Here is a 27,850-nt window from a genome sequence, read left to right as displayed (position 1 = left end):
CTGACTGGGGCTAGCATTCAATTTACCAGAGATCTGCTTTGCAGTAATATGTTAAAATTGTATTTTTATGCTTGTAACTGTCATTTATTTGAAGAGTTGTCACTTTATAATCTAGTGGTTGAAACATTTGTTTTGATGCTTACAAAACTAGCAATGTAATTGTCTAGGAATGTATTCTTAAGTCTATTTTGAGCATGTGTTTATGTTGTTTCAGGTATCTGAGCATGAATGCTGGTCTGGCTGCAGCTATTAAAGATTAATTGCTGCTCTTGTTTTTTTAATGCTGCAGTCACAAGACTTTGTTTTCTGCAATATCAACGTTTATGATGTGAAGGCTGAGCAGCTCCTGATATTTTCCTTAGTTTCCATGCCCTAGCAAATGCTCATCACTTCACATGAAGTGTTCAGTCTTTTGCAGAAGCAGGCACTATGTAGAGATACTTTCAGCCTGGGGCCATGATGAACAAGATGTTTTTCCTTATGCAGTAGTGAGACAGTATTTCCTTGTGACGTGCTATAATGCTCTTTAAAATTTGTTCCAACAACTGCATATTGGAGGAAGCTAAAACTTTCTCATCCTTCTTTCACCATCTTCTTGCAGTCTCCGTGCTGCTCTCGCACCTCAGATGATAGTGCAAAATATAGATGCAGAAGAATGTAAACTAGTATATGGCGGAGAGAGACCTACTTTATTTGTATCATTTGAACAACAGTACCAGAAACTTTACAACATGTATTTACACTTCTCGAACATGAGCAGTAATATTTGCACTGAAAAAAAAGTTTGGGATTGCATGTGTATTTCAATCTTTTTTTATATTTAAGACTCATTCTGATAAACAGTTCTGATCTGACTCTAGAGTCTTTCAGTGAAATCTTATTGATCAACCAAAGCATTAATAACTTCTGAAGTTGTTTGATGCTGTTTGTTTTGTGCTGAAGTGCTTTACTCCATATTGGAACCTATTGGATAGTATTATCCACCCCATAAGAAAAGAGTTAAGACACAGAATGTCTAGAACTGTGTCCAGTTCTGGGCTCCCCACTACAAGACAGACCTGGACATGCTGGAGTGAGTCCAGCAAAGGGCCACAAAGATGGTGAAGGGACTGGAGCATCTCCCATAAGAGGAGAGGATGAGAGAGGTGGGACTGTTCAGACTGGAGAAGAGAAGGCTCAGGGGGATCTTATCCATGTGTATAAATACCTAATTGTAGGGGGGAAGAAGACAAAGCCAGACTCTACTCAGTGGTATTTAGTGACAGGGCAAAAGGCAATGGGCACAAACTGAAATACAAGAAATTCCATTTAAGCGTAGGAAAATGTTTTTTCCTGTGAGGGTAGTGAAACACTGGCACAGGTTGCCCAGCAAGGTTATGCAGTTTCCATCATTGGGGATATTCAGAACTCGACTGGACACAGTCTTGAGCAGCCTGCTCTAGCTGAGCATGCTTTGATGACCTTTCTAGGTAACGTCCAGAGGTCCCTTCCAACTTCAACTGTCATTCAACACTGCTTTTTATTGTGAAGTCTTACCCAAACTTAAATGGCATTGGTGGGAGTTCTGCTAGATATTTTAAAAGCTTTGGCATCTGTTCCATAAGGATTTGAACTTCTGTATAAAAGTTGTTTGTTGTAACTGCAATGTCTTTTTCTAACGTTGCTTGAAAAATGGTAGGGGTTGTTAACTTCATCTGCACCTTTTGTTTTGCCCCTCAGGAGCGTTTCTTCTCGCCGAGAATTCGTCGTCGACTTCACGCTGTCCTAGCATCTGTTAGCATTTCAATGTTGATTTTATCAAATCTAATATTTCTTGGAGGAAATCATGTTGGAAAAATCTACTGGAACAGGATCTTTATGGAAGGCAAGTTTATTTTTATGTGCTTTCTAGATAACAGAACTTTCCAAATACTACCTTTGGTGGGCTGAGCCAGGTTCTTTTCTTAGTGCACTAACTGGGAGTAACTTTTTTTCTGTTCCTGTTCAAAACCATCAAAAATCTATCTGACAAAATCTAAATAACTATGCAGGCTATATGACTACAAAGAAACCTTGCCTTTCTCCCATCAAGAGAGTTATCAGGCTTCTCTGTCAGTGAAATCACTGAAGATTGAATAATGAATGTGTGACAAGTTAGGCAGGTTGGATTTTTTTTTTTTTCCTCTGCATTTCATGTACATCAGTAAGAATAGGGGAATTAAAGCCAACCCCATAGATTCTGTGGAACATTAGTGAACATCTGTATAATACAGCATAATTGAGCAATTAAGGTTTTTTTTTTTTTTGTAACAGATCTTTTGTCAGGGTAGGGACCTTCTGACTATTGAGGACAGGGGAACTTGGGTGACAGTATCAGCATGTGGTGTTGCTGAATAAGCAGTATGCAACTTCGTGCTGTGAGCTGACTCAGGAGACAAATCCAGCTTCATTTTTTTTGCCAGAGCTCAATGTAAGGAGGATCAGTTTTCTTCTTAGGTTCTTAATGTCAAATAAAGGTCTTGTACAGGAATATTTCTTCCTCATGAGGGGATTGCTAATAGGCTTCTGTGCCTAGAAGTGCTCTCCTACAAAGACCACCACTGTCTATTGCTCCTTTGTGCAGTCTTTTCTTCTCTTGTTCCTTGCAATGGTTTAGAGGTCAGCTCTGGAGTTCCAAGGTCCTACTTAAGCATCCCAAAATAATGAAACTATTAAAGAGTAAGTTATGTACGTAAACTGAATGATTTCTCTTCTGAGCTCAAGCAAAAAAACCATTCAAACTGCCCTAAGAAAGGTACATTTTTAGCATAAAATATAGCGAAGCTTTTTGTTAATACGAGGCAGGGAAGATGGGGTGAAATACTTGCTCATGTTCAGTTTTGACTCTTAAAACATGAAAGATTTGTTTTTTGTTTTCTGTTTTCTTAAAAAGGCTTCATTTTTTTCTTAAATTGTTTCCTCCCAGTTAGTTGGCTAATAGTTCCAGTAGAAAAAAATAGCTGAGAGAGTAAGTTTGGAAGTAAAGTTAGACATCGCTTCTTATCTGTTAAAAAAAAAGCACTAGTGAAATTGTCCATTTTGGGTTTATAGCTTCATGCAAATTCTTTTCTTAATGCAATTTGTATATTATAAATGGAGAAAGTATGCCTTCCTCTTCGGAAGGGATAGCAGTTGGCAGAATGCTGGGGTTTGCATCTGATGAAGGACAATGTTTTAGCAAGTAGAACAGTATTTAATTAAACCAAATCAATTATTGATTGTTTTTCTAGGTTTGGTTTTGTGGGGTTTTTTAATAGTTCTTTGGTCTATTGCTCTGCATGTAAGTTGAGTACATATAATTACTTCAGTATTAGGTACCAGGTGTCTAGGATAGGAATAGCGAATTAGTTTAGTCATTTGCAACTTTGTTTCCATGATTTGTTAATCAAATTAACTTTGTTTTTAGAATATAAAAGCTTTTGCTTAGTGCAGCTCATACTCTACTAGTAATATATGCCTGTATCCTTGGATCATAGAGATGACTGTGAGCATATTCTGTTATTGCGTTATGGTTCTGACAACTCACGTGTAGAAACTGAAATATCTGCTAAGATTTTTATTGCATCAACACTCCTGCCCCTGTGTAGTTTTCCTACTATGGAACAAATGCTGAGCATTGAAGGCCAGTCAAATCCAGAAGGACTATTCAGAATTATGGTCTTCAATTTAAAGTAAATTGAAGTGCTGGTCTGTAGGAGATGTAACAAAAATCTACACACGTATTTGGAGAGTGCAATACTAAAAGACAAAGATAAATAAATTTGTGTATAGTCTGCACTGTTCTGGTGAATCCAATTCATCAATATTTTCAGACCAAACTAAATACTACAATATATACACTTTGGTCATTCCTTTGTCAGTCCAAGGACAGATGACGTGATCTAGCTGCTTGTCTTCAACGCAAGTTTTTGTCATTACCTTCATAAAAAATTAAATGAGGATATGCTTGACTTGTTTGAAGAAGTAAAGGGGGTGGTAGTGGGTGAGTGTTCTGTGGGGCAGAAGGGTGTTTGTTCGGGGTTTTTATTTTTACACTTTCTTTCTGATGTGATGCAAGCAATATGTATGAAGATGCATCCCATGCATGGAGATTTTCTCTTGTGCTCTATGATGTTGAAGAGCTTTGATGAGAACAGATGTTGACCTCCCACCAGTGTCTTGTGAAGAGTAGTCAAGAAATCTGGCAAGGGATGCCCAACCATCTTCTCTACATAATATCCAAATCGGTGTCCTTGCACTTGGTAGGCAAAGCAATGTTATGTCCAGTACATTACTGAGATCTGCTAGATATGTATCTAGTTACTTTGAGTCAATAATTGTTAGCTTTGGGTCGAGAAGAGAGAAGATAGTTGGTGAATATCAGGTTAAAATATTAAAAATAATATTCTTGCTCTACTTAAATCCTTTTTGATCTGTTTGAAATTCATTTTAGTTTAGGAAACCTAAGCAGGGTTTTGCACCACTCAAAAACCAAATCTAGAGAATACACATTTGCATTTGGAGGACATCTCTACATTCTCAGCAACCTGGGCAGCAGGGCTTGAGATTGGTTGACTCAGGTCGCAGAGCGCTCTGCAGCATTAGCGTGACACAAAATCCCTCTGAGGTAAGGAATAGAGAGCTGTGGAAACAAAGTTGTCCACCTTCACATCAGCTGCAAAGAATAGTCAGTTCCTTTCCTTTGTTCAGATCCCACAGAATTATGTCTACAAAGATTTGTATGTATACAGGTAGGAAGAAAATAGGAGAATAGATGTGCATTTCACAGTTTGTAAATATAATTGGCATTTGTAGATCACTAACAAAATTAGTCAAGAACATATATGCTAAACTCAAGCAATAAAATGCATCTCAGAGCACAAGTCAGATCTCCAGGTTTAGGTGCAGCTTTAGGTGTTGTGCATGGCATTTGCAGGTCTGGCAAGTAAATGAACCTCAGAATATCGGTGTTTTAAGCCCCTAAATGCCCAGCGTATAGTACTTCGTAGTCAGAAATTATGAGTTCTGTTGTATAATATCTAAAAACAGTGCTTAGAGAGCAGCTTCCCATTAACATATGTATGAGTGATGCAAATTTGAAATTGATAACTCTTAAAAGGAAGTTTTACTGAAGCTGAACCAAATGCACTTCTAGTTTTGCTCTTTGGTTACTGAAGAGGATCTACTGTGTTCTTTTGCAAAGACTGAGTATGATCAAAAATCTATACTATTGTCTGAGAGTAGGAAGGAGAGGACATGGGTATGAAAGCAGTTAAACCCTAGGACAGCATAGTCAGTGCAAGGAGGACCATGCAAGTGAGCTACCTTTGTTGTGAAAGCTTTGTGGATTGCTTTCTAGGAACAGGATTTAGATGAGGCTGTTTCTCGCATGTGGTAAGGATGCTGCAATGCTCCTCGCCATGCCATAGTTATCCCTTCTCTTTTCCTAGAATTCTTGCTTGACTGGTATTTGAACTGTTTTACAGTGCCTCGGCAGTGCTTTCCACAGCTCCCATACCACTGACAAGGAGAGTTTATATTTGAGCATGTCAGGTAGCAGTACTTTTTGGCATTTGCTTTCATCTTGTGAAAAATAAATGAAATTTATCTGGCTTAAAAAATAATTTCTGTGCATCATTAAAATCACTATTGTCAAAATTATGAGAGCGGGGGGGGTGTGTCTTACACGTGTGAGTATTTGCTCTTAAATTTGTTCTCAAACTGTTCGGAGCAGCCTTAGTGCCTGTTTCTAAAACGTAACTTGGCCCCATAAGTTGTGTACGAGGAAAAAAGTTCCTACAGCAAGCATTTGCTTTGACTTTTTTTGGTAAGGCTTTTCTCATATGAGACGTGTCATTCTAATAAGAAAGTAGAAGAAATGTCTTCTACATAACAAACTGGTTTTAATGCTGTATTCAGAGTAATTAATTAATACTTCACTTCAAAATGAGTGGCTCCAATGAGGAGGATTTTCTTTGGAAGGGCTCTTTCCTGGGACCAGTGCTGTGCCGTGCTTTTGTTTAAGAGGCAGAATTATCTTAGCAAGCATGGCCAAAGGCATTAAGCTGGGAGGGGACACAAGTATATTGCGTGTTAAAAGTATAAAATGCTTCCTGCTCTTTCTGTGGTTTGTGAGGAACAGATCCCAGATCAATGAGGAAAGCACACAGTGCACGTCAGGTGTATTTTACTTTGAATAGCTGTCTGAAAATTGGACAGCCATCGTTTAACTTAACTATAAACCAGTACTTCAACTATCCAGTTTACTTCGGTAAATTGTGAGGAGTGCCTCTCTTGAGGGCAGTTCATCCCACGTACATCTATCTTAGCAGAGGATGAGATGCATTGTCACTCTTCACTGACTTCAGAGGCGTTTCGTACAGGCTAGTTTAGATTAGATTGGACGTCCAACCTTTGAGAAGGTGTCCTTTAGTAGACATCCAGATAAGAGTGAATTTCACCTTCGGTTAGAAATGATTTACCGCAGGAATACAGTACGGCTGGCTGGGCAGAAGTCCTGCAATGAAGGGTATCTGACTGTTCTACCAGATTGCAAACTTTGTGCATCCACAGTGTCATACCACTTACAACAAAAATAGACCTTATGCTGAGATGCATTGACAGCAGTGTAAACTACATAAAATAACCTCTTCTCCTACATGATGTTCTGAAGGTTAAGGTTAGTAAATGTCCGGTTTTGGTTACTGCAGTTTAAAAAAATAATAATCACCTGACAATTAGGGCGAGGGAAACACAGCAACATGATTGGAAGTCGAGGAGCCATGACCCTGAAATAAATGGCATTGTTTTGTTTTGAGAGGAAAGTATTGAGGAGAGAAATAGGTACATAGAAGTTTCTGCAAAGAGAGTGTTAACAAGCTATTCTGTATTGCCAGTGAGGTCAGGAGAAGGAAAAGACCGTAAAATGTAGCAAGGAAGCTTTACTTGAGGTCGGAGAAACTTTCAAACTGTAAGGCATGGAAAGTATTGAAACACGTTGCCTAGGTAAGCTGTTGGGTTGCCATCTTTGGAGGACAGTCTCCAGGTAGGCAAAAATCTGTCAAGCAATGTAGAAGATATTGATTTCATTGTGGTGTAGGAGGAACCTCTGAATGGCCTCCAGACCCATTCCAAGCCCTGTTTTCTCTAGGCGGTTCATCAGCAGATACAGCTGTTTATATGGAAGGGAAATCTGTATACGGCACAGCAGGATTTTTGTTTGGATTTATATATTTCTTCAGTAAGTTAAGGACCATGGTAATGTACAAAAAATGCAGTTTCAGTAACATTTTATAATAGTTTTTCTTTTTGAAGTTTGATGATCTGTTGGGGGGAAAAAAGCCCATAGTGTTGTGGCTGAGGTGCAACTTAGTGGACGTCACAGTGCAATTTTAAACTACTGACAAATAATCTCATGGAGAAGCCTGAAATGATTTGCTGTTTCATACTTGCTCTTTTCTTCTAGCATTTAGGATGAAATGCGTAGTGTTGTATATGAATATTTCATTAGATAAATTTCTGAGAGCATTTAAAACCAATTGTACTATGCAAAACTAAAGCTGATTTTTCAATGTCTAATATTTGTTTGCTAATTGAAAATGGTGAAGCCGTTATTTGGCCTCCAGTTTTCCCTTTCGGCTTTCTTTGAAGCAAAATCAGGTTTTATGCTGATCAGAATTCAGTTATTTGGTTAATTTAGAGGGAAAAGATTTTCTTATCACTGCTAGGTGATTACCTGACCTATTTTATGGAGGCAGAAAGACTTTGGACTTCTTCACAGCTGTGCAGCAGCACTATCTCAGATTGTGTTTCATGGGACATCTTAGACATTGATTTGTAAGCAGGAATTCCATGATAATGGCATACAAGATTCAGAGGTTTGAGTGAACCAAGGAGTTTGGTGTAACGTGTTTGGCGTAACATGCATAAATGTGGAATTTTTGGCTTGCTTTGGCAGAAACAGTAGACCGTTATCTTATGACAATACATTAAAATGATGCTGTTTGCTAATTACGCTATGTCACAGTATTGAAGATTATTCTCAGAATTTATATTTGTTTCATTTTATGTAAGTCACGTACTGAACGAATTGAGAATTGAAAGGGTATCAGGATCCTTCAAGGCATCATCCTGGACTGCTGTTACCTTTAGGAGTTTTGCCCTTGATTTTGAACACAGTGAAATTAGGTCCTTTTTCTACAAAAAAATCACTGGTATGTTAGTGGTTGAGATGCCTTTCTGTGTTCAACAACTAAATCATTTAAAAACCATGAGTTACTTATTGTGTAGCTCTACTGCTATGTGAGATGTCAATAACAAAAAAAGATGAGGGATTTGTGTATCAGTCGTATGCTCTAGTCTGGCTCATGTAAGATCATGCCTACCCATTAGATATGTTGCTGATCATATGCCTCATTTGCTGCAATAATGAGTGTAGGAAAAATGTCTCAGGATGATCGGCAGTTCATACAACAGCATCTCTCCCTGCAGAAACTATATGAATATTGCTAGTTAGCTTAGTTAACAGATTTAACATGTTTTAAGGCCTGAAGGAAGCTAACAAAAAGAGTCAGAGCAAAGTACTTAGAACTTGTTATTAAACAGGGTTTTGTTGGACTTTTTAACTCTGGGGTGTGGCCAGATAACATGTATTAGGAGCCATATTGCACTTCAGCAACTTCTGAGATTGGTAGCAGCAACATCTGTAAATATCTAGCTATGAAGGAGCTTAAAGGTGCAGGAGGAATGAAATCATGTAGTGAAGGACCTCAAAAGAGGCCACAAGACCTGTCAGCTGAGGTGACCCTGTGATACTTTGCTGTCCATTTCGTGCATCTCTTGCAAAGCCTTCGTTCAAATTTCTTTGCAGCTGAAAGGAAAAGGAGGGCTACTTCAGTGATTGACTGTTCAGAGTTGTCGTCATTTGTGTTTTCAGATGGCCCTTGTTTTGGTTTGGAAGCTTCTGCTGTAGAGTAGCTGGCATATGGTCTTCCAGCGTTGCTGTTCTTCCAGATTTTCACTTTCACTGAGAAATCCCACTTGCTGCTGTTATGCAGAAACTTACTTAAGGTCATTTTTTCCAAAAATACATTTCTGAATGCTATATGGATGGATTGCATAATTTAGAGAAATACTGCATAGTGGCAGGAATAGTACTGAAGATGTCACATTTTTCCAAATGATTCATTCCTCTTCACGCACAAAGGAAACTTGTTTTTACAATCATTTATGTGACCTTGCTTGGTGGGTGCAGTTCATTGGGAAGTGAACTGGCAAAACACCAAGAAAAATGAATTTTGGTCTGCAGTAATAAGGAGGCAGTGATTCCCCCCTCTCCCCCAGCCCTTCACCTCCCAAAGGATGAGGGTTGTATAAAAGCTAATATTCATGGTTGGTTGTTTTTTTTTTTTTTTGGGGGGGGGGGTGTCTTTAGAGTTGAAACAATAAAGCATGTTCTGCCATTTTCTGTTGAATCACGTTGGTTTCAGCCTCCGTTCTATGTGAAAACTGTTGGAGCATTGCTATGTTTAAATTCAACTGTTGCTGTTGAATTTCAGTAGTTTGCCATTTGTCTTTATGGTCTTAGGACCTGATCCTGCAATCATGTCAATGCAGAAAGATCCTACTATCTAGAAGGTCCCAGAATATGTGCAGACACATCTGCCAGGATCAATATGATTGCAGGGTCAGAATCGGTCACAAAGAACCTACATCTCCTGTACTATGTTAAAGCCTTTATTTTATATATGGCATGAATAAGTACAAAAATGCAGGAGAGTCTACACTATGACTGCATGTACAGAGTTCACTGTTGTGCGTTATGGTGTATGTGACTTACAAAACTAAGTAAACTACACTGCACACAGAAAACGGGGAGTTGTTCCTACATCGTGCTGCCTTCTTGGCAATCTTACAGCTCTTTTATAAAAAGACAACAAATTTGCTACTTAATGAGCTTTGCTGATCACAGGCAAAATGCCCCCAAATTTTCAATGACTTGGGCAAGGTTCATACAACCTTTTTCTTATCATTGTAATGATACCAGTAAAGTGTAGGATGGTACGATGAGCAGTTGGTGTACTGGGTTGACTGAGTCCCTCTTACAGATGTAACCTTGCCGGTAGCAACGTGCTTAGTGTGGAAGCTGGAATGAATGATACCACCAAACATGCATGTTCTGCTGGTGTAGCAGATCAGTACATGCTGGTTTAGCATAGTCTTTCAGAGACTGAAGTAATTTGAATGTGTGGACCCTTTATTTCTTAAACATAGCATGAACATAAAAAATAAAACTGGTTCGTGTCTCAGAAAGTTTAAATTTCCATGACATCATGACTGCTTGTCAACACGTAATTCAGCTTGTAATTCCTATAGCAGAGCTCAGCAAAGAAGTAAGAGGGTGGGAATGGTTTTAAAATTCATGGGAGAACTTTTTTTAAAAAGAAAATCTTGTAACACGTCTAAAACGCCTTTCTCTTTTGGGTCCTTACGTGCACAAAGTACAATGACAGACATGTCAAAAGGCCATGTAGGAATACCCTTGGAACCACATTTTCCTGAAACTGTTCTTTGGGAATTACGAACAAGACAGGAATAGTGCTCCTCACTTTGCCTGTGAGTTGTAGATTAACCAGCAGGGACTGGGGCTGAGGGCTGCCAGAGGAGCAGTCTTGTTGCTTCCAGAAGCATCACTGCAAGGTGGGAGTGTGGCTGTGGTTATGCCAGATCTTTTTGTCATGCATAACCAGCAGGAGTAATTTTTGAGGACCATTAGCTTCCTTTTCAACTGCAGGCTGTGCTCATCCTCAGCGTTAAGGAGAGAGATATAATTTTGGCCATATCTTGCAGAGGAAGAAGTGTAGTGACCCACACTGACCATGACTGTCTCTCTTCCCTGCCGCTGCACTTGCTGGCTCTTGCTGTGCAAAATAGCCCAGCCAAGAACCTTAGGAGGGCAGAGTACGCTCACAGTTTTGCCTTCTCATTCCCCTGTTTTTTTGCCATACACAGGAAAAGCCTCACAATGACTCCCAGTAACATAGCCTGGTATAAAATACTTGAATTGCTGTTTTATACTTACTGTGTCACAATGCTTATTGGGAAATGTATACATAAATTAATTCATGGATGTGGTGGCATGTATGTAACTGATTAGTAAGAGCCGTAATTTCAGCTAAGACTTGGAACTATTAAGAAAAGTTCTCTGAAGAATGATGCAATCTTTTTCTTTTCACTTATTCAGAAATTTCCAGGAGTCTTGTAGCTGCTACTTCTTTCTCACCATTGAATCCCATTTCTTCCTTCTGTCAGCTCCTTTCATCTGTCTTCAGATTTGAACTAGTCCTGACTCTATCACTTTTTTCAAATGCTCATTGAGAGAACAGTTCCCAAATACAGAAAGTAACCATCAAACAGCAGGAACTGGAACACCAGCTGTATTTAGCTTTGCAATCATTGAGACTTTCATGACAACTTTCGAAGTTGTTTATTTCCTGAAAAGTGATGTTAAAACAGCATTGTGGGGTTCCACAATTACTGCCTCTTGGAGCCTGCTAGATCAAATTTTCTCAGCTTATAGGAAAAAAAGACACTTTTTTTCTAAATGCCAGCCCTGCGTATGAGCTTGAGATTGGAAATTCAAGCTGTGTTCATTCTGGCTTTTGTGTCTCTAGCACCAAAGTCAGAGATGTTCTTAACAATTCTGTGGTGAAGGTGCATGGGCCACAGAGGAGGCAGATCCTCGTCTAAAAGTTGTGTTGCCTGTGCAACAGGAATGAAAAGCAGTTAAGAGCTTATTTTTCTCACTGAGGAAGCCTGACAGGAGTTTTTACTACACTATAGCACAGTTCTGCTGCGTAAGTAGGTGACATTTTTACACTAATGCTGTGTTGTCTGTAATTCTGTTCTAGGTTCACAAAGAAAGATAGTTGTCTCAGACTATTTTAGCATCTTTCTTTTTATCTCTGAATTTATTTCAACCATCCTTAAATACCCACTGCTTTAAAGAATAGGAAAACTAAAAATACAAGAATCCTGAAAAAAAATTGACTGATTTGATTAGGCTTTGTCTCATTGTCTTGACTGTTGTTTTTTTGGGTAGGGTTTTGGTTTGGTTGTTTTTTGAGAGGGAGAGAGTGAAACATTGTACCCGTATTTGATAAAATTTATAGACTTACGCCCTCATAAATGCTGACAGTTCTGTGAAATGTCATCTAGTTCCCGCCATTACATTTCTTACTAAATTGCATGCTGCGGAATGTTTTCTTAGTGCACGTGCTCCCAGCCCACAAAGATCTGAAACCATGCAGAGTTGGGATTTAAGTTCACGCCCGACTTGGAAAATATCAAACTTTATGTGGACTTGGTCAAACCCTATGAGAAATGGTGCCATACAGTGGGGCAAACTTACCTCTCATGTCCCTAAGGAAGCACCTTAAAGGCATAAGTGTGTCTCATTCCTAAACAGCTGGAATTTTTTGCTCAGTGCTATACCACTCTATTGATAGTCTTGCTATCTAGTGTGGCACCTGTAAAGGACAGATGAGCAGGGAGGAATGTGGCTCTACTACTTTTCTGATCTCTTTGGGCACTGTCTTCCCCTGAGAAAGTGGAGAGGTGTCTAACTTGTAACACCTCAGTTCTGCCTGCTGCAGAGGCTGCGCCGCTGGGATACGGTGTGCTCCAGTGGTGTCGTGTGTGACTTCTGATGACCATCTGAATACACGGTTTTGAAGCGCATGGTCCAGGTCCACCTAAGCTCTGTGAGACCAGATAGAATTAGAGTACTAAATGGCACAGCTCCCAGACTTAACTTCAGTAATCCTAGAAATGCTACACTTTTCTGTTAGTGCATATGTGTGTGTGTGTAAGTAACAGTATGTATCTGAGATACTAGATTAAATAAATACAAGAAATATTACTGTCTTAAATCCAGCTGTAAAGTTGGAGATCATCGTAACTGTTCCCAGTTATTGTTACAAGTTACATCTGATGCCTGCTGTTCATTCTGTAGTGAAATAATTCTAAATTTCAGAGCAGGGAAATTCCTCAAGAACATTTCTTCCAAGAAAGTAATGGACTGCTAATAATTAGAATAGATTTTATTTAATAAACTGTCTTCCATTTTACCTTTCCCTTTTTTCACTTATTATTTCTAAAATTGCTAATATAAGGACTGCTTGTACTGATACCCAGTTGTGACTTGTTAGGTTGTGGATATCTTCCTAGGTGTTGAATTTTCACTGATAGTAGGTGAGCTTAAAAGCCTGATACAAATGTCTTAGCCCCCCATGCTTTAACAAGATCCGTTTTATTTCTGACAGTTGTGAAGATACCCAAGTCTTTTTTTTCCTGCAGATCTCTGTCAAGCTGCCAGACCTGTGTATTCCTGCCCATTCTACTAGTTAGCAGTAAATGGTGCGAGTCATTTGTAGCTACAGAGTAGCACACCAGTATTTAAGCGTCTTAAGCAGAAAATATGCTCGGTTGTTAATAACTGATTTAGTTATTTTGATTTTTTTTTTTTTTAAGTAACAGTAAATAACATGATAGGGTTTTTTTGTATTGTTAATATCCATGATCCTAACCATATAACAACAGTAGATTATTGATTTTTATTACTTCTGCCCTCTTTCATGTGTTTTTTATTAGACCCACAGCTAAGCCTGCTATCAAATATAATAATCCTTGTGCAAATTCTAACTTAGGCTTTGAAGCAATCCTGGGAAAAGAGTGGCTTGTGTATTATAATACAAATTATCCATAAAAATTCTCCCAATGGTGGGACTTTTATATCTGAATAAAGATTTATCTTGCATCTAGATTGGACAGAAACTCAAATCATGGTACTTGTGTGGAGTATTGTTGTGGGAGAGGGTTGTTTGTCTCTTTAGAAATAATAGTAAAGTGTTATTGAAGTAGTTGCATTGTTCAGATGGAAAACCATCTTATTTAGTAGTTCTTAACATTGGAAGAAAAGTATATTGTTTCATTACCTGCAGGTTAACATGCATCCTACAGTGAGAAATAGTTTGCAAATAACTGAAAATGTTTTAAACTTGAATATTGTGACTATAATGCTTTGCCAACCCTTCTGTCTGTTAATAATATTTATAGTGAAGGCATCGTCTATTTAACAAACAGTTTGTATGTAAATAGTTGAAAACCAGCATATCAGAAAATCTTAATGTTGTCCCAGTTGCTATTAGTTTTGATTTAAACTGCTTAAAACAGTGATCTTTATTCTAGCATGTCTGTTGCATGCAGCTGAGAAGGTTTTATATAATCCTTCATTGCTGTATATAAAATCTGCCTCAGTTGTGTCTTTAGTGTAGCAAATCAGAAATTAAAACATACATGTGGAACAAGATAATCTTCAAGACACGGGCACTGGACAAATGAAGTACAACGTGGATATCTTATTTTTTTTACTCCAATATTGAGATAGGAGACAATTTGCTCATTCCTGCCCAAATAGCATGTTTAAATGCTTAAGAACACTCAACCTGTAGACTGATTAGAAATGTGGAAAATGAAATGACTGAAGAACTCCAGAGGATTGCTAATGGCATGTACAGTCTTTCACATTAGCTTAAGTTCAAATTTTTTCCAGGTCAGGAGCAACTGAGAGTTTGTACCACCTGATAGTTTGTTCCATGCCTCTGGTATACAAACTGGGAAGAAGCGTTCAGATAAAGTTGCTGCTGTTTAGCAGGAACTTGGCAGTATCAAGGTGGGTCTGCAGCCTGCTCTAGCAGTGGAATAAGCTTGGAGACTGAACTCCCCCTCTTGTCACTAGTTTGGCCATTTGAGACCCCAGCTATTGCATAAAAGCTATGAAAAAAGTTCGGGATTCAGTTTTTTCCACACCCCAGATGTGCTAGAAGGAGTATTTGCATGGCAGTTAGCATATTACTTCCTGCAAAAGCAGTTTCCCTCTAGCTGATCTTATTCCTAGCCTTACTAAAGTTGTCCTAGCAGAATGAGATTCTGTTTTCCAGCACTTTCTTGCACAGGTTGATTACCGCTTCATCAGAAGTAACAGGAAATCTGCATGACTTATACAGCAAAGTGCCCCTGTGAGTCAGCATGTAGAGCCACAAGAAGGATCGTCAAGACCCTCATGGGAAAATGATCACTTGAGCCCTGATGGAAAACCATCAGTATCCCCCAAAGAGCCTTTTAACATTATTTGACTCATAATTCTCGAGAGCAGATTACTGTATTTAGAACCCTTTTTTTGTCCACATGCCAAAAGCCCTCCTAGTGCTCACCGAGGTGTGTAACTACTATTGTGCCCAGTTTCATACAGCTCTCATAATGGGATTTGGCCAATGTTGCATATTAAGTCAGGGGCACAAGTAGATGGAGAAATCAGGAATCATGAGTCCTATTCACTAAATCCTCCTTCCATGAAAACTCAATGGTTATAACTTGAGCTCTATAATTAATATCTTGTTGCAGGCCAGCCATGTAATACACTGATAATGGCTAACCTTGCCAGTGGAGAGGAGGGGTTTCATGCTAGATGTTGAGGGTCTGTCTTCATTTTTCTTGGATGAGCATGCAGAAGAAATAGAGAAAGCAGTATTCATTAGTTAGATGGAACTAATTCAGGTATTACAAGCAAGCTGTGGCTAAAGACCCTGAAAAGTCTTTTAGAAAGTGCAAATATTCTTTCTGCACTGTGGCAGGCTGTCATGTGGACCGAGTTTTAGTACATTGGCTGGTCCTGGCGCACTTTGAAGGTCTGTCTTCTGTAGTATCATCTGTCATGCTAGCACCCAACAGCAGATGCTCGGGGGAAAAATGCGTAAGGAGCAGGCCAGGTCTGGAGAGTGCAGGACAGCAAAAGTTTTTGTTACAATGAGAGCAAGTGCACACCTCAGTCTGAGGAGTGCAAGCTAGGAGGGGCAAGGCTGTGTAAACATGGTCCTTTTGCTTCTCTTTTAGTAGGACTGGGGGATCTTGGCAGGGATGAAAGCTAGTTGGGCCTCATTGAAAATCTGGTCAGTGAATGTGTTGCTGACTTTGACTATAGTTAATGCCCTCATGCATAGGGCAGGACATAATTGCTGGGCAGTACTGCATAGTTGCATAGGGCAGTACATAATGTTACACCTCCCTTAAACAGCAGGATTTAATTTCTCTTATGGAACTGAGGAAGCAGTCATTATTTCTTTATCTTACAAATATGTGTTTGGTCTCTGCACTTCTGCTATTGACAGAGGAGTCAGATATTTTGGCTTAACTACAGCTAAAGCGTGAGAACAACAAAAGACAAAACCTAATTAGTATTCTTTTGACTGATGCTCTGAAGGAATGGAGCTGTATTCACAGCTCCTTCTTAAGCTCCAGTGGAGATTAAAAGATGACAATGACTACAAGGGAGGACAGAAAAAAAGAAATGGAAACAAGGCAGATCCAGCCAAGAAAAAGGTCTGGCCTAAGCATTTCTTCACCACTGCAAATTAATGCAAAATAAACCTTGAAGAGAGACCTGCATTGAAGCCTACTCTGTCTTTGCAGATTTCATCCATGGCTTTTCCACAGGCTCTCACTCTTTCTTTGCTTGGAGAAAAGCTGTTGTCCAGTTACTGGACTGGTTTGTGGAGCAGACAGTCCCACTGCGAAGTAGCACAAGGAACATGGGCAGTGTGTCGTGCAGTGCAAGATAACCAGTGGCATCAGCAACTCGCTGCAAGAGCACATTCCGTTGAATGAATAAGTTATATCTACTTAAAAATGTAATATGGACCAACACTTTCAATCTATAACAGCCGAGTGCAGATTCACATCTCACGGGTGGCTGCTTTCGCTTGCGTGCCTGGCACTGACACAACTGCCAAGGGTAACTCAAGCAAGGTAACTGACCTTGGCACTGTAATGCAGCCAGTGCGAACTGTAATTCTTGTTCATCCCCTCTCCTCCAAGTTTTAAAAGGATTCTTGCTTCTTTCTGGTTTGTTTGGTTGGTTTGTTTTTTTTTTTCCTTCTTCAACACTTTCAGTCATTGTGGCTGTTCTGACTGTCTTTGCTGGCAGCTCTCTCTTGATAGTTGACGGTCACCTGGAAAGGACATCTGCCGAGGCTGCAGGGTTGTGGGGCCAGTGGTAAGGAAGTGCATCAAGGCAGTTCATAGTTTAATCCTTTTCAATATGTATAACAGCTCATAACCATGAATTTCAGTTAACAAATCCAATAGATATCCGAGAACACTTTGTTGAAAGACTACTTTTTGTGGTAAAAGCTTTAGTTTGGGTTAATACTGGGTTAGATGTTGGACTATAGCCCTTGTTTGTGTTGTATGTACTGAGAGGCCAAAGCACAGGGTGCATTAATGCAGCTTATGAACTGCATGGATGCTGATTTTTATTTGAAGTGTAAACTGAATCTTTTCTGATCACTGTTAATGGCACCTAGAGAAATGTACCCAGCCTGTGAAAGTTGCTTCAGCAATCAAAGCTCTCGTATCCATTACAGCTGGAAACAGATTGGGTTTTTTCTTGTCAAAGTTGATTCTCTCAAAAGAAGTTGGGTGGACAGGACAGAAACAGCTCTTTGGACTCTCCAGTAATGAAGACAACTTTTTCATTGCTGGTAGAGGTTGGAGCAGCTGTAAAGCTTTTCCAGTTTCTGCTGAAATTGATAAACCACAACAGCTGTCAGCAGGCTAGAGACTGCAGAATACAGTAGACTCTACCATAGTTTAATAAAGTCCAGCTCAGGTCTAGCAAAGATGTAAAGCCTGCCTACTCTGGCTTTGCTACTCCTGACCATTTGCTCTTTTACTTTATATGTAAACCAAAAAATGCTCATTTGTCACGTGTAGGGTGACTTGTTTCTCTGCTATGCCCACCATTTTGAAGTGAAACATCATAAAGTATAACACCTTTTGGCTGTATTTGTCTTTCATTTACCTTAAAAAGAATACAAAGCCTTAGAAAGGATCAAAAAGTATGTCCTTTCCTACAAAATAGGAATGAAATAAATTATTTCTGGAATAAAACCCAAACCATATTCAGCCATCTCCAATTTTTACAAATATATACTGTCCCTGGCAATATCCCTTTCTGTATGTTCTTTCCCTGGTTCTCTCAACAAACCAACCAACCAACCAGCCAGTGGGGTAAGCCTTTATTATCATTAGTATTAGCAGAGCTGGCTCCAGGAAAGCATACACGAGTTTAACTTCATCAATGCTTATATTTTGCTAACATACCATAAGAGAGTGAGGCTTTGTGTTTAGCAGACAGTGTACTTGCAAGGCATGAAAGCAGGCACCTTGCTCTTATTTTGTTCTTTTGTTCATATTTAAATCCTTTAAAATCCTTTTTCTTAGTCTTTTCCAGGGAAGAATTAAATCCTTGACTGGTTTTGTGCCTGCTTTTATTTCTATTAATCCTTTGTCAGATTGTTCCTTTTCACAGTTTTGGATTTTACTGGTGGTCATTGAAAGATACCAGAATTCACTCTGGGCTAGAGGATGTGTGATGGGTGGCCTATCGCTCTTGGCTGACTGGCAGGCTGACAGTAAGACTGACAGTAATATTGCTCTGCAATCACTGTCACAGATCAGTGACCATTTAGGATATCATGGGTTTTGTGGGTTGCTCCCCCTTGCCAATCCCAATATTACCTGAACATGTCTTGATATAGGAGAATAAGAATAGTTTGAGGACATGGAAGAGCAGACAACTGCCTGAGGAGACCGAGTAGCATACAAATGATTAATGAAGTGATGTATTTGGCACTGTTAGCGTTGTTTTGTGGATAATGTATTCAGCAGGAAGTAAATCGGTAATGGGATTTAAGAAGCACAAAAGGAGATTTCAGTATAATAAATTACATTCACAAAGGTGTTACTAAATATCTGTAGATATTATAGGAGCAGGGAGGATTTTTGTGTGAACTGCAAACACCATACCCAGATTTTTAACTCTACTGAGCACGGGGTTGGTACAGTATCTGTTGAAGATGGCATTGGTGCTTTGCATTACTTTCATCATTCACCCTACTCCTGCAGGGAACTGAGCAGGTTTCCCCACTATGTAAGAAATACCAGATCTTCATTAGTCCTTTGCTGGCTCCATGAAGAAGCTGATAACTTCATGGCACCTGAAATTATCTATCTCACTCCTCACCGAATTTCCAGATTGTTTTACTGAAGCAAACAGCACCAATGTGAAATCTTCAAGCCCCCCAACTTACTAGTTTTCACAGAAAGAAATCAGTCTTCCCTCTTTGCATTCTGTCTCTGGACAGTTCTTTCTTTTTTCGAAATATTTTGTTTTTCTACTGGACTACTTGGTGTTCTTCAGTACCTTCTTGTGAATCACCTTACTAAAAGACTTCTAGAAGCCTATACATGTGAAGTATGGTAATTGGGTTTCCTTCATTCACTGTCTTGGTGTTGTAATAATTACGACAATTTTCCTGTGTGAAACTATGCTGCCCTAATCACTGAAAATCTCTGGAAAACAGTGAACCAATAGGTTCGTTTTGCTCGTTTGCTGGGTACGTGTGTAGGATTTACCAGTCTCTGACTGCAGATTGAACATGTGTTACTTTCCTCCTTGTCATAGATGACCGTGTTGGGCGAGGAGAGGGAGACCTGAACTGAGTGCAGGCACTCCATCGTACACCAGAAAATGTAATTGAAAACATGCATTGAGTAGGTGGTTGTAACTGCATGTGCTCTCTGTGTCACAGGTGGAGTTGGCTAAGTAGGCCCAGGCAGGACCTTCAAGCAGATGTTCTTGCTACCTACTGCCCCAAGGCAGCGTATGCATCTGATACCTATGTAACATGGGACAGGTACTTGTACAAGGTGCTCCTGCAGCCCTCCAGCACTGGGCTTCCAGGCGGCTCTTCAGGGTGCTGGAGCTCGCCCTTCCTAGCATCCCTGTCAGGCAACCTGAGCCTTGCTGACACGAGGAACTCTTCTTCCCTGGCCACTACAAGCTGATGGGACAGACTATTTCCTTCTGGTTTTTAGGTGGCCTTTTACAGATTGGACTGCACTCCTCCATTATTTTTTCCATGTGTCTTTCCATCAATCTTTCTTTTACATTGTCTCCAGGTCTCTTGTAATTCTTACTGGATGCTTTCCAGCATGCCCACATGCTCAGGTTAGGTAACCTAGTGATGCTGCAGAAATGCAGTATTTATATTTCATTAAAATCTCAGTCTGGCTCCAGTTACTATGGGGTAATTTCAAGTTCAAAGTTTCTATTTCAAATTCATTGAAATATCTACCCACGCAGAATTAGTTTGAATACAACTGTCTTCCCGCTGACTAAAGGAGAAAGGTAAAATGCTTGCCTGGCATCAATTTACCATGGGCTAATTTCAGGTAATGAAGATAAACCAAGTTTATTTTATGAGTGTAGTCAGGTACTTGGTCTTGAAGAAGCTTTAATCAGAGTCCCAGAGCTGTTGTAAAAAGAGGCTGACTGAGTATTTCAGTTTACCCTGAACAGATTAGAAACAGCTTTGCTTATGCCATTGTTGGCATCAGTTTTACTGAGCTAGAGTAGGAGTGCTCACATGGTCATTACTGCATTTGCTTAATTAAAATGAGCTGAAAACACACCTTTTCATTAGACCAATATTAAGCTACAGTTTTGTTTAGGTAAAAGCAGAACATTAAATAGGCATTGAATATTAGCGCTGATGTAACTATGATCCAAATAGATACATGTGTTTATAAATACACAAAACCTTAAACTAAAATGGCTCTGCCATTTTTCCTTTTACTTACCATAAACTGAGGGAAAACTCATGAGGTAATTATCACACACTAATTTATACACAGTAGCTTTTAAGGGTTGATCAAGTGTCTGAAATTACCTGTGTGCTCAAGTCAGGTAGAAGTTTGCCTTGAATATTGTCTGACAAATTTCTTAATGTTCAAGTTTTCAAACAGAGAAAAAGAGTGTTAAAATGCTAAACGGGTTTTATGAGATGCCCTGAGGAAACCTTCTTACACATAACTTTGCTTGAATTTGATGTGCTGGCATTGCTTTTTACATTTTATAATTTTTGTGTTTGGTTTCTTTCTGGTAGCTCTAACCTCCTGCCTTATTGGTACTCTCCAGGTCTCGTGGGGAGTAGTGGCCAATGGTGAATTCACTGTGCTTCTTGCTGTTTCCATGGAACTTATCTGAAATGTTCTGGGCATACTCCAGGATTTCATCTTTTTCCTTTACAACAGTAATTAGTTTTCTGGGTTTATCTCTTAATTTGTCATGCTACCAATTTCTGTTTCTTAAAATAATCATTCTGTTGCAACGTTTTTAATTTCAGTGGTTCTTAGAGCTTGTCTGTGTAGAAAAGTAATGACAAAATTCCAAACTAAGGAGTCCTCGATTTAAGTGCCAGAGTTACTACAGAATAGCATATTCCTGGTCAATACTGCTGAGCAGGCAGCCTTTCCATTCTTTATTATATTTCAAGTGAAGCACAGACATTGTTTGGCCTCCAGATCATAAATGTAAATTGCTCGTCTGGCTACTGAGCTCTGGTTTCTTTGAATCTAGTTCTAATAGCATGGCATTTTTCCCTTGTAAAAGGAGGAAAAAACAGTTTGCTGGAGACATGGCATGGAGCTTTTTGTCCCAACAAAGAGTTTGGTACCCTGTAACATTGAGGGACACACAGAACTGATATGTCTTAGAAAACCTGGATTATGGCAAGTGAAAAAATACTTCAACAACGTTAGATGTGAGTGAGGGACAGGTGAGTGGGAATTTGGGGGGACTCTTGAGTGAGTTCTTTCTGCTGAAAAACATGTATTTTAAAATATAGTTCATTAGAAATGTTGTCATCTTTATCACTTCAGACAGAGGGCAAGTACATTTTTCTTGTAAAACAAAGTTCTATTCTGACTTTTGGAGGAATATTGAAGAAGCCCTGTAGCTACGCCATGAATAGATGCCCATGGCAATGCAGCAGGTTGGTTGGATTGTTTGTTTCTTCCCCCCCCCAGACTTGCAAGCATACAGTAGTTCTTTTAAGAATATGAGTCTAACATCAAAATAATTTAAAAGGTGTTTGTTTGGTTTTTTTTAAATAGTTTTTGTTTACCTGTGGCATATCTGTCAGGCCTGTAGACAGTCGACAGTAGAACCCTAAGGCATTGAAACTGCTCCCCACTAGTTGTGGTTTGAACTTCAGGTACTGTCTTTCCTTGTAGTGCAGAAAGAAAAACTTGCTAGGGGATAGGAAAATGTGTCTTTGTCATTATGCTAAACGTATGTTAAGAAAATGACTCTATACAAGCGTGCTTATGTGGAAGTCATTCACTGAGGCCATGCTTTCACTGTGTCTTCATATTTGCAATCCAGTCTGTGTTGCTACAAAAACAAAAAGGCAGGAAGCTCATAGCAAAAATAATATTCTGTGGTGGTTTTGTTGATTTTTTCATTGTTTTTTTTCTTTTTTTTTTTTCTTTTTTTTACTTTTAAAGCAGGCAACAGTAGTGTTAGACCATTTAAAAAATTTACTATGTAAAAAATCTGTATTTTTTTCCTGGCAATTCAAATTAAAATGCATAGATGAAATTGAATTGAAGCTGAAGTAGAATTTGCATTGAAGAACAAGATTTCTTTTTTCTTAAAAGAAGCAGCAAAAATCAGTTGTACAACTTTGCATACCAATGTGATCATTACCACGTTAGGATTGCTCCAGAATACTGTATTAGCATCTGAATTTTGGGGTGCCTCTTATTTATTTCTTTTACTTAATGGCAAAGTTTAAGAGGCAAAATCCACTTTCCTTTTGCTCTTATCACCATCCTGCTGTTTGGTATAGTTTTGACCTGCAGTAACTAATTATAGTTCTTTAAGGAATTCTCTTAGGAATTCTTCTTCCAAGTTTCTGTTGTTTGCATTTCTCCCAGAATGTCAAGTATAACCTTGTGAGGATAGTTTGACATTTCTGCAGCTGCACTCCATCCCGCTATGTTTTGCTCATGACCGGATTTAGTACATTTCCTATGTTCTTTATCCAGAAAGAGAATAGATTTATCAGACATAATTAGTTTGTTTTAAGTCATGGCTGCTTATCACTCTTACCTTTGTCATCACAGAGGTTGTTTGTAGTTTTTGTTATCTAAATATTTGCGGCATTATTTTACTAATTATTTGCAGCATTTGCAGCTGCTCTCCATTGAAATGAGCGTAACCGCTCTGCAGCCACCTTTTCGTCATTTAAGAAAAATTGGTTTGTGATTTGGAAGGGGGATCAACTCGCTTGGCACCCTAGCAAATATATCATCTAGCTCTTTGGAAACTCTGGGCTAGTGTCAATGGAGAAACATGTGGGTATGTTAGCAAGGATATGTCTGTTGGACGACAGGCTGGGTCAAGCAGAGAAAGGAGGGCTTCTTGTTACTGCTTCCTGTCTTCCTAAGCATGAGTGCATCTAAGTAATGCAGTACCTGATGAATGGTGGGATGCGTGTTGTCTGCACACCTAAAACGTAAAGTTGAGCTGATTCAGACTTTCTGATTTACAAGGTTTTTTTCCCCATATATCTCACTGCTTGTGGTATTTATCAGTACAGAGTAAAGAATGCCCTGCAAATGCAGCCAATTCTGTGAATCTCTTAGCTTTATTGCAAAGGTAAATAAATCCAGAGCAGGCATTGTAAAGGATTAGCAATGGAGTGGATTGCAGTTATAAATAGTCACCAGGGTTCATGATTGTGAGCTGCATTTGCACACCTTCCCTCCCACAAAGAGCGACAGAAATAAGTTGAAAGATGACAGGAAGGTGATGGATGGAGAATTGATGGATGCAGTTGTCCTCTCTCGGTTGCTTTAAAAAAAGGGAAAGAATTGTTTTATATTACCGTTTGCACAAAGCCAATACCTTTCCCAAGTATGGGGGAAAAGAACTGAGCTTTGTATTTGCAGCTCTGGAGCTTGGGGGTCAGTCACTGCTTCATTAGTTCATGTGCAGGAGTGACAGTTCAGGGTAGAAAGCAGATTAGCTTCTATTAATTACTGTAAATCCCTTACAGCATCTTCCGTGGTGGAATTACTAAACAAATAGTTGCTGCTGGAAGCAACGGAGATTTTAAACATATAAAAAAGTAGTGATGACTCAGAACTGTATCCCATTAGCTTTGTATTAGTGTTGAGGTTGAGGGTGACCATGAAATTGTGACAGTGGCAAAATCCCACCGGCCATCTAGACAACTGCCATTTCAGACTGGCATTTGTAAGAGCTGAAATATTTTTAATTCTCCTTTATTCCTATCCAGAACCAATACTGAAGGGATGAGTTTGTATTCAAGGGTGTCTGTGTTGGTCGTCTGCTGGAAAGGTTTTGCTCAATGACTTATTTGGGCTAATGTAATTAAGCTTCTTACGGCTTATAGCCGAGCCAAAAAAATACCTGTTTAAGTGTGCTGCAGTGCTCCTGGGCATGCTGTCCTTGCACTCACTGCACGCAAACTGGCGGGGTACGGCTGCATTTGCATCAGCAAGTAGCTTTGCATGGCAGGAGCAGATCCATACAAGCAGCAGTCGACGCTGAGGGTCTGCTGACTGCAAAATGCTTTTGACAAGAGAAATGAAAATGTTAACATGGTGTAACAGACTCAGGGTGGATACTGCAACTTAGGTGCACATTAAGAATTTCAGGCTTAAGGAGGGAAGGCTGAAGGGGATCTTTCTGCTCTCTTCAGCTATCTAAGGGGACGGTATGGAGAAGACAGGAACAGAGTTGTCTTAGGCGTTGCATGGTAACAGGACAAGAGGCAGCGGTCACAAATTGCAACAAAGGAATACCCAATTAAATATTATGTAAAAAGGTTTCAGAATTAGGATATTTAAACACTGGAACAGATTGGCCAGAGAGGTTGTGGAACTCCAGCTGAACAAAGCCCTGAGCAACCGAAGCTGCTGCTGCTGGCATCTGGAGCAGATGACCTGTAGAGGTCCCTTCTGACCTAAATTAGTCAACAGTCCTAGCCTCCATCCACACGTCCATGCACGGTGTGCTTCATGAAGAGAAGAGGTTACTTCAGACTGGGTTTGTCGGATGGCATTTTCATGTTTTAATTTCAGCAGAGAGGAATCCAGTTCAGGCAGATCATGTCGCTCTGTGACGCAAATCAAACTGCTGTAAGCAGAGGCAATCAGAGGATTCACTTCCAAAGTGTATCTTTTCTTTTTTAAAGGGATTTTTTAATTATTATTATTTTTTAAACTCCCTAATGCACTGTGCCAGGAACATCCAGCACGAACTAGATCAGTAACACTTACTCAGGATCAGATCTATTGTTTAAAATGAATCAGAGGTAAAAATCTGTTGTTGCAGAACCGTTCTGTCTAACAGTCTGGAAGAGTCAGCAGTCTGCAGCAGATTGGAAAAGCTCCAGCTCACTTTTCATACTCGTATGTTTTCATGCTCTCTGGTACTGTGATAGATATTTGGTTTCTGAGATTTCAGTTTAGCTTTTCGATTTACTTGAGCTGCTGTAACAGTGAAATGTGGTTGTTCTTTGGTGAGGCTTGCAGCTGACTATGGCAGATGAAACACTTTTCTCTACTGTATTGTTCAACATCTTAAAAAGTTGCTTCTAGTTTCAAATGGGAACAATAGAGAGGATTAGCTTTGTCTTAACAAATGCAACAAAACAGTGCAAACAAGATGCAGAACCATCCAGGCTGAAACTCTTACTATTTGAGGTACCTCAAAGATGGGAGCAGTGTAAGGATGCTGACACACAGTTCAATGTTGCTCTTTATTCTGGCCCAAATATCTGCTCTTCTGGGGTTTTATTTCATTTTTATTTTTTTGTCTTCTATTTCCATTCTCATTTTCCTTTTCCCTTTGCACATACTATTTTCTCATACCCTGTCCCCAGAATTTGTTTTGCTATGTCCTTATCTGCTTATCCTGCAGGTCTTCCCTCCTTTCCCTTTTTTATTTCTTTTTTGCTACCTTTTTCCTGATAACTTCTCTGCCAGTTTTTTTAACCATCCTCAGCATTAGCCGTGCACCAGCCCAGTTTCATTTGTGCCCTTAGTTATTGTTGTACAATTGTGTATTTTATTCCTTATTCCATTTTCAAGCATGGAAGGATGTGATTTTGCTTCTGCAGAAAAGTAAAATCCCCAGCAGTCCACTGAAATGGCTGTTTGCTAACAGTAATCATCACACAGGCCTCCCCGCTCCAGGATAGTACTGCAATAGCAACAAGCACATAACTGGGTGCAGGTCCTGGGGGGTCTGCAGTGATGGAGGGGACTTTGGAGCAGGGAATTACCTGTGAGGTTTGTGCTGCTGAGCTTTCCTGAGCGTGCCCTTGCCACGCAGCAAAGCACTGTGCTAATGCCTCTGTAGGCTTTCTCTTGTGGCTGTCAAGGGTGAGCTGTTCCAGGAGTCCTTTCCAAAGCAGGTTTCTCTTCGTTGTCACCTCTGATTAGCCTGATGCGAAAAGGTTTTTATTCACTCTTCTGACTGCCACTGATTGATTCCAATCAATGGCAGCCTCTTTAAAGTTTAATTGCTCGGCTTCATTTTTGCACGTTAACTAAGTTCTATAAATCACTGCTTCCCCCCCACAATTTTTCATTATCTGATACTCTTTGCTTGGAGCAGTCATCTAAACGACAGGTCAGCAGTAGACCTTAAAGGAGTTACGGCTTTGGCTCCTGAACCTGGTACATAGAAAGATGGAAGTCAGAGAAGCATAGTGTGTTCAGCTCCTGGTTTTACTGGCTGTAGCTTCAGCCACAGTATGGGCTGAGTCAGTGGCAGGTCCAAAGCCAATACAGTGATATTGAAAGTTGCCAGAGTCCTATTGTCAACAGTGCTTGTCATCTTCATTGTGAATTATATGGCTTTGTATGCTAGAAAACCTTCTAGCTTTTGACTTGAATTTCACATATTAAAAGGAGAAATTGAGGAAATGTTTTATTTCCCAAGTTGCCTTTTTTTTTTTTTTTTAACACTAAAATCGGTGCCGGAATGAACACAATCTACCTGCCTTTTTCATCTGTTGTCTGCCAGTGATGCGTCAAGTTACAAGGGATGAAATTGAGAGCAGCTCATGGTGGCGTCCAGCCAGCTCGCAGTGAGAGAGGCTGCCTCCAGAGCTCTGCTGCTAATGAAATGGCCCATTTCATTGATGGGTATTGATCGGCGTCGGTGTGTATTCCTGGGGCTTGTTGCACAGACGGGGTTCTAGGGAAGAAAACAAGCTGTACATTGTGGTGGGCTGACCCTGGCTGGACGCCAGGTGTCTACCAAAGCTGCTCTATCACTCCCCCTCCTCAGCTGGAGGGGGGGACAGAAAATATAACAAAAGGCTTGTGGGTCGAGATAAGGACAGGGAGATCACTCAGCAACTACCATCATGGGCAAAACAGACTCGACTTGGGGAAATTTATTACCAATCAAATCAGAGTAGTGTAATGAGAAATAAAACCAAATCTTAAAAACACCTTCCTTCCACCCTTCCCTTCTTCCCAGGCTCAACTTCACTCCTGAATTCTCTACCTCCTCCCCCGCAGTGGTGCAGGGGGACGGGGAATGGGGGTTGCAGTCAGTTCATCACACGTTGCTTCTGCCGCTCCTTCCTCCTCAGGGGGAGGACTCCTCACACTCTTCCCCTCCTCCAGCGTGGGGTCCTTCCCACAGGAGACAGTTCTCCATGAACTTCTCCAATGTGAGTCCTTCCCATGGGCTACAGTTCTTCACAAACTGCCCCAGTGTGGGTCCCTTCCACGGGGTCAGAAGTCCTGCCAGCAAACCTGCTCCAGCATGGGCTCCTCTCTCCACGGGTCCACAGGCCCTGCCAGGAGCTTGCTCCAGCGCAGGCTTCCCATGGGGTCACAG

The 27,850-nt window shown here is 40.0% G+C and overlaps 1 protein-coding gene across 1 annotated transcript in view; it reads left to right on the top strand.

Annotated features, from left to right (window-relative positions):
* Window positions 1-27,850, top strand: part of HHAT (hedgehog acyltransferase) — a 161,616-nt gene that overhangs the window by 92,882 nt on the left and 40,884 nt on the right. Inside the window, exon 11 of the mRNA XM_087775192.1 lies at window positions 1,720-1,864. Coding sequence (XP_087631318.1) covers window positions 1,720-1,864 — 145 coding nt within the window. The remainder of the gene's footprint in view (window positions 1-1,719; window positions 1,865-27,850) is intronic.

This window comes from Nipponia nippon, unplaced genomic scaffold (assembly GCF_047370975.1).
Source record: "Nipponia nippon isolate SJK-2023a ecotype South Korea unplaced genomic scaffold, ASM4737097v1 scaffold_4, whole genome shotgun sequence".
In the NCBI taxonomy this organism is placed as follows: Eukaryota; Metazoa; Chordata; class Aves; order Pelecaniformes; family Threskiornithidae; genus Nipponia; species Nipponia nippon.
Note: the sequence above shows the minus strand (reverse complement) of the source record. Positions and strands in the feature narration are given on the sequence as shown.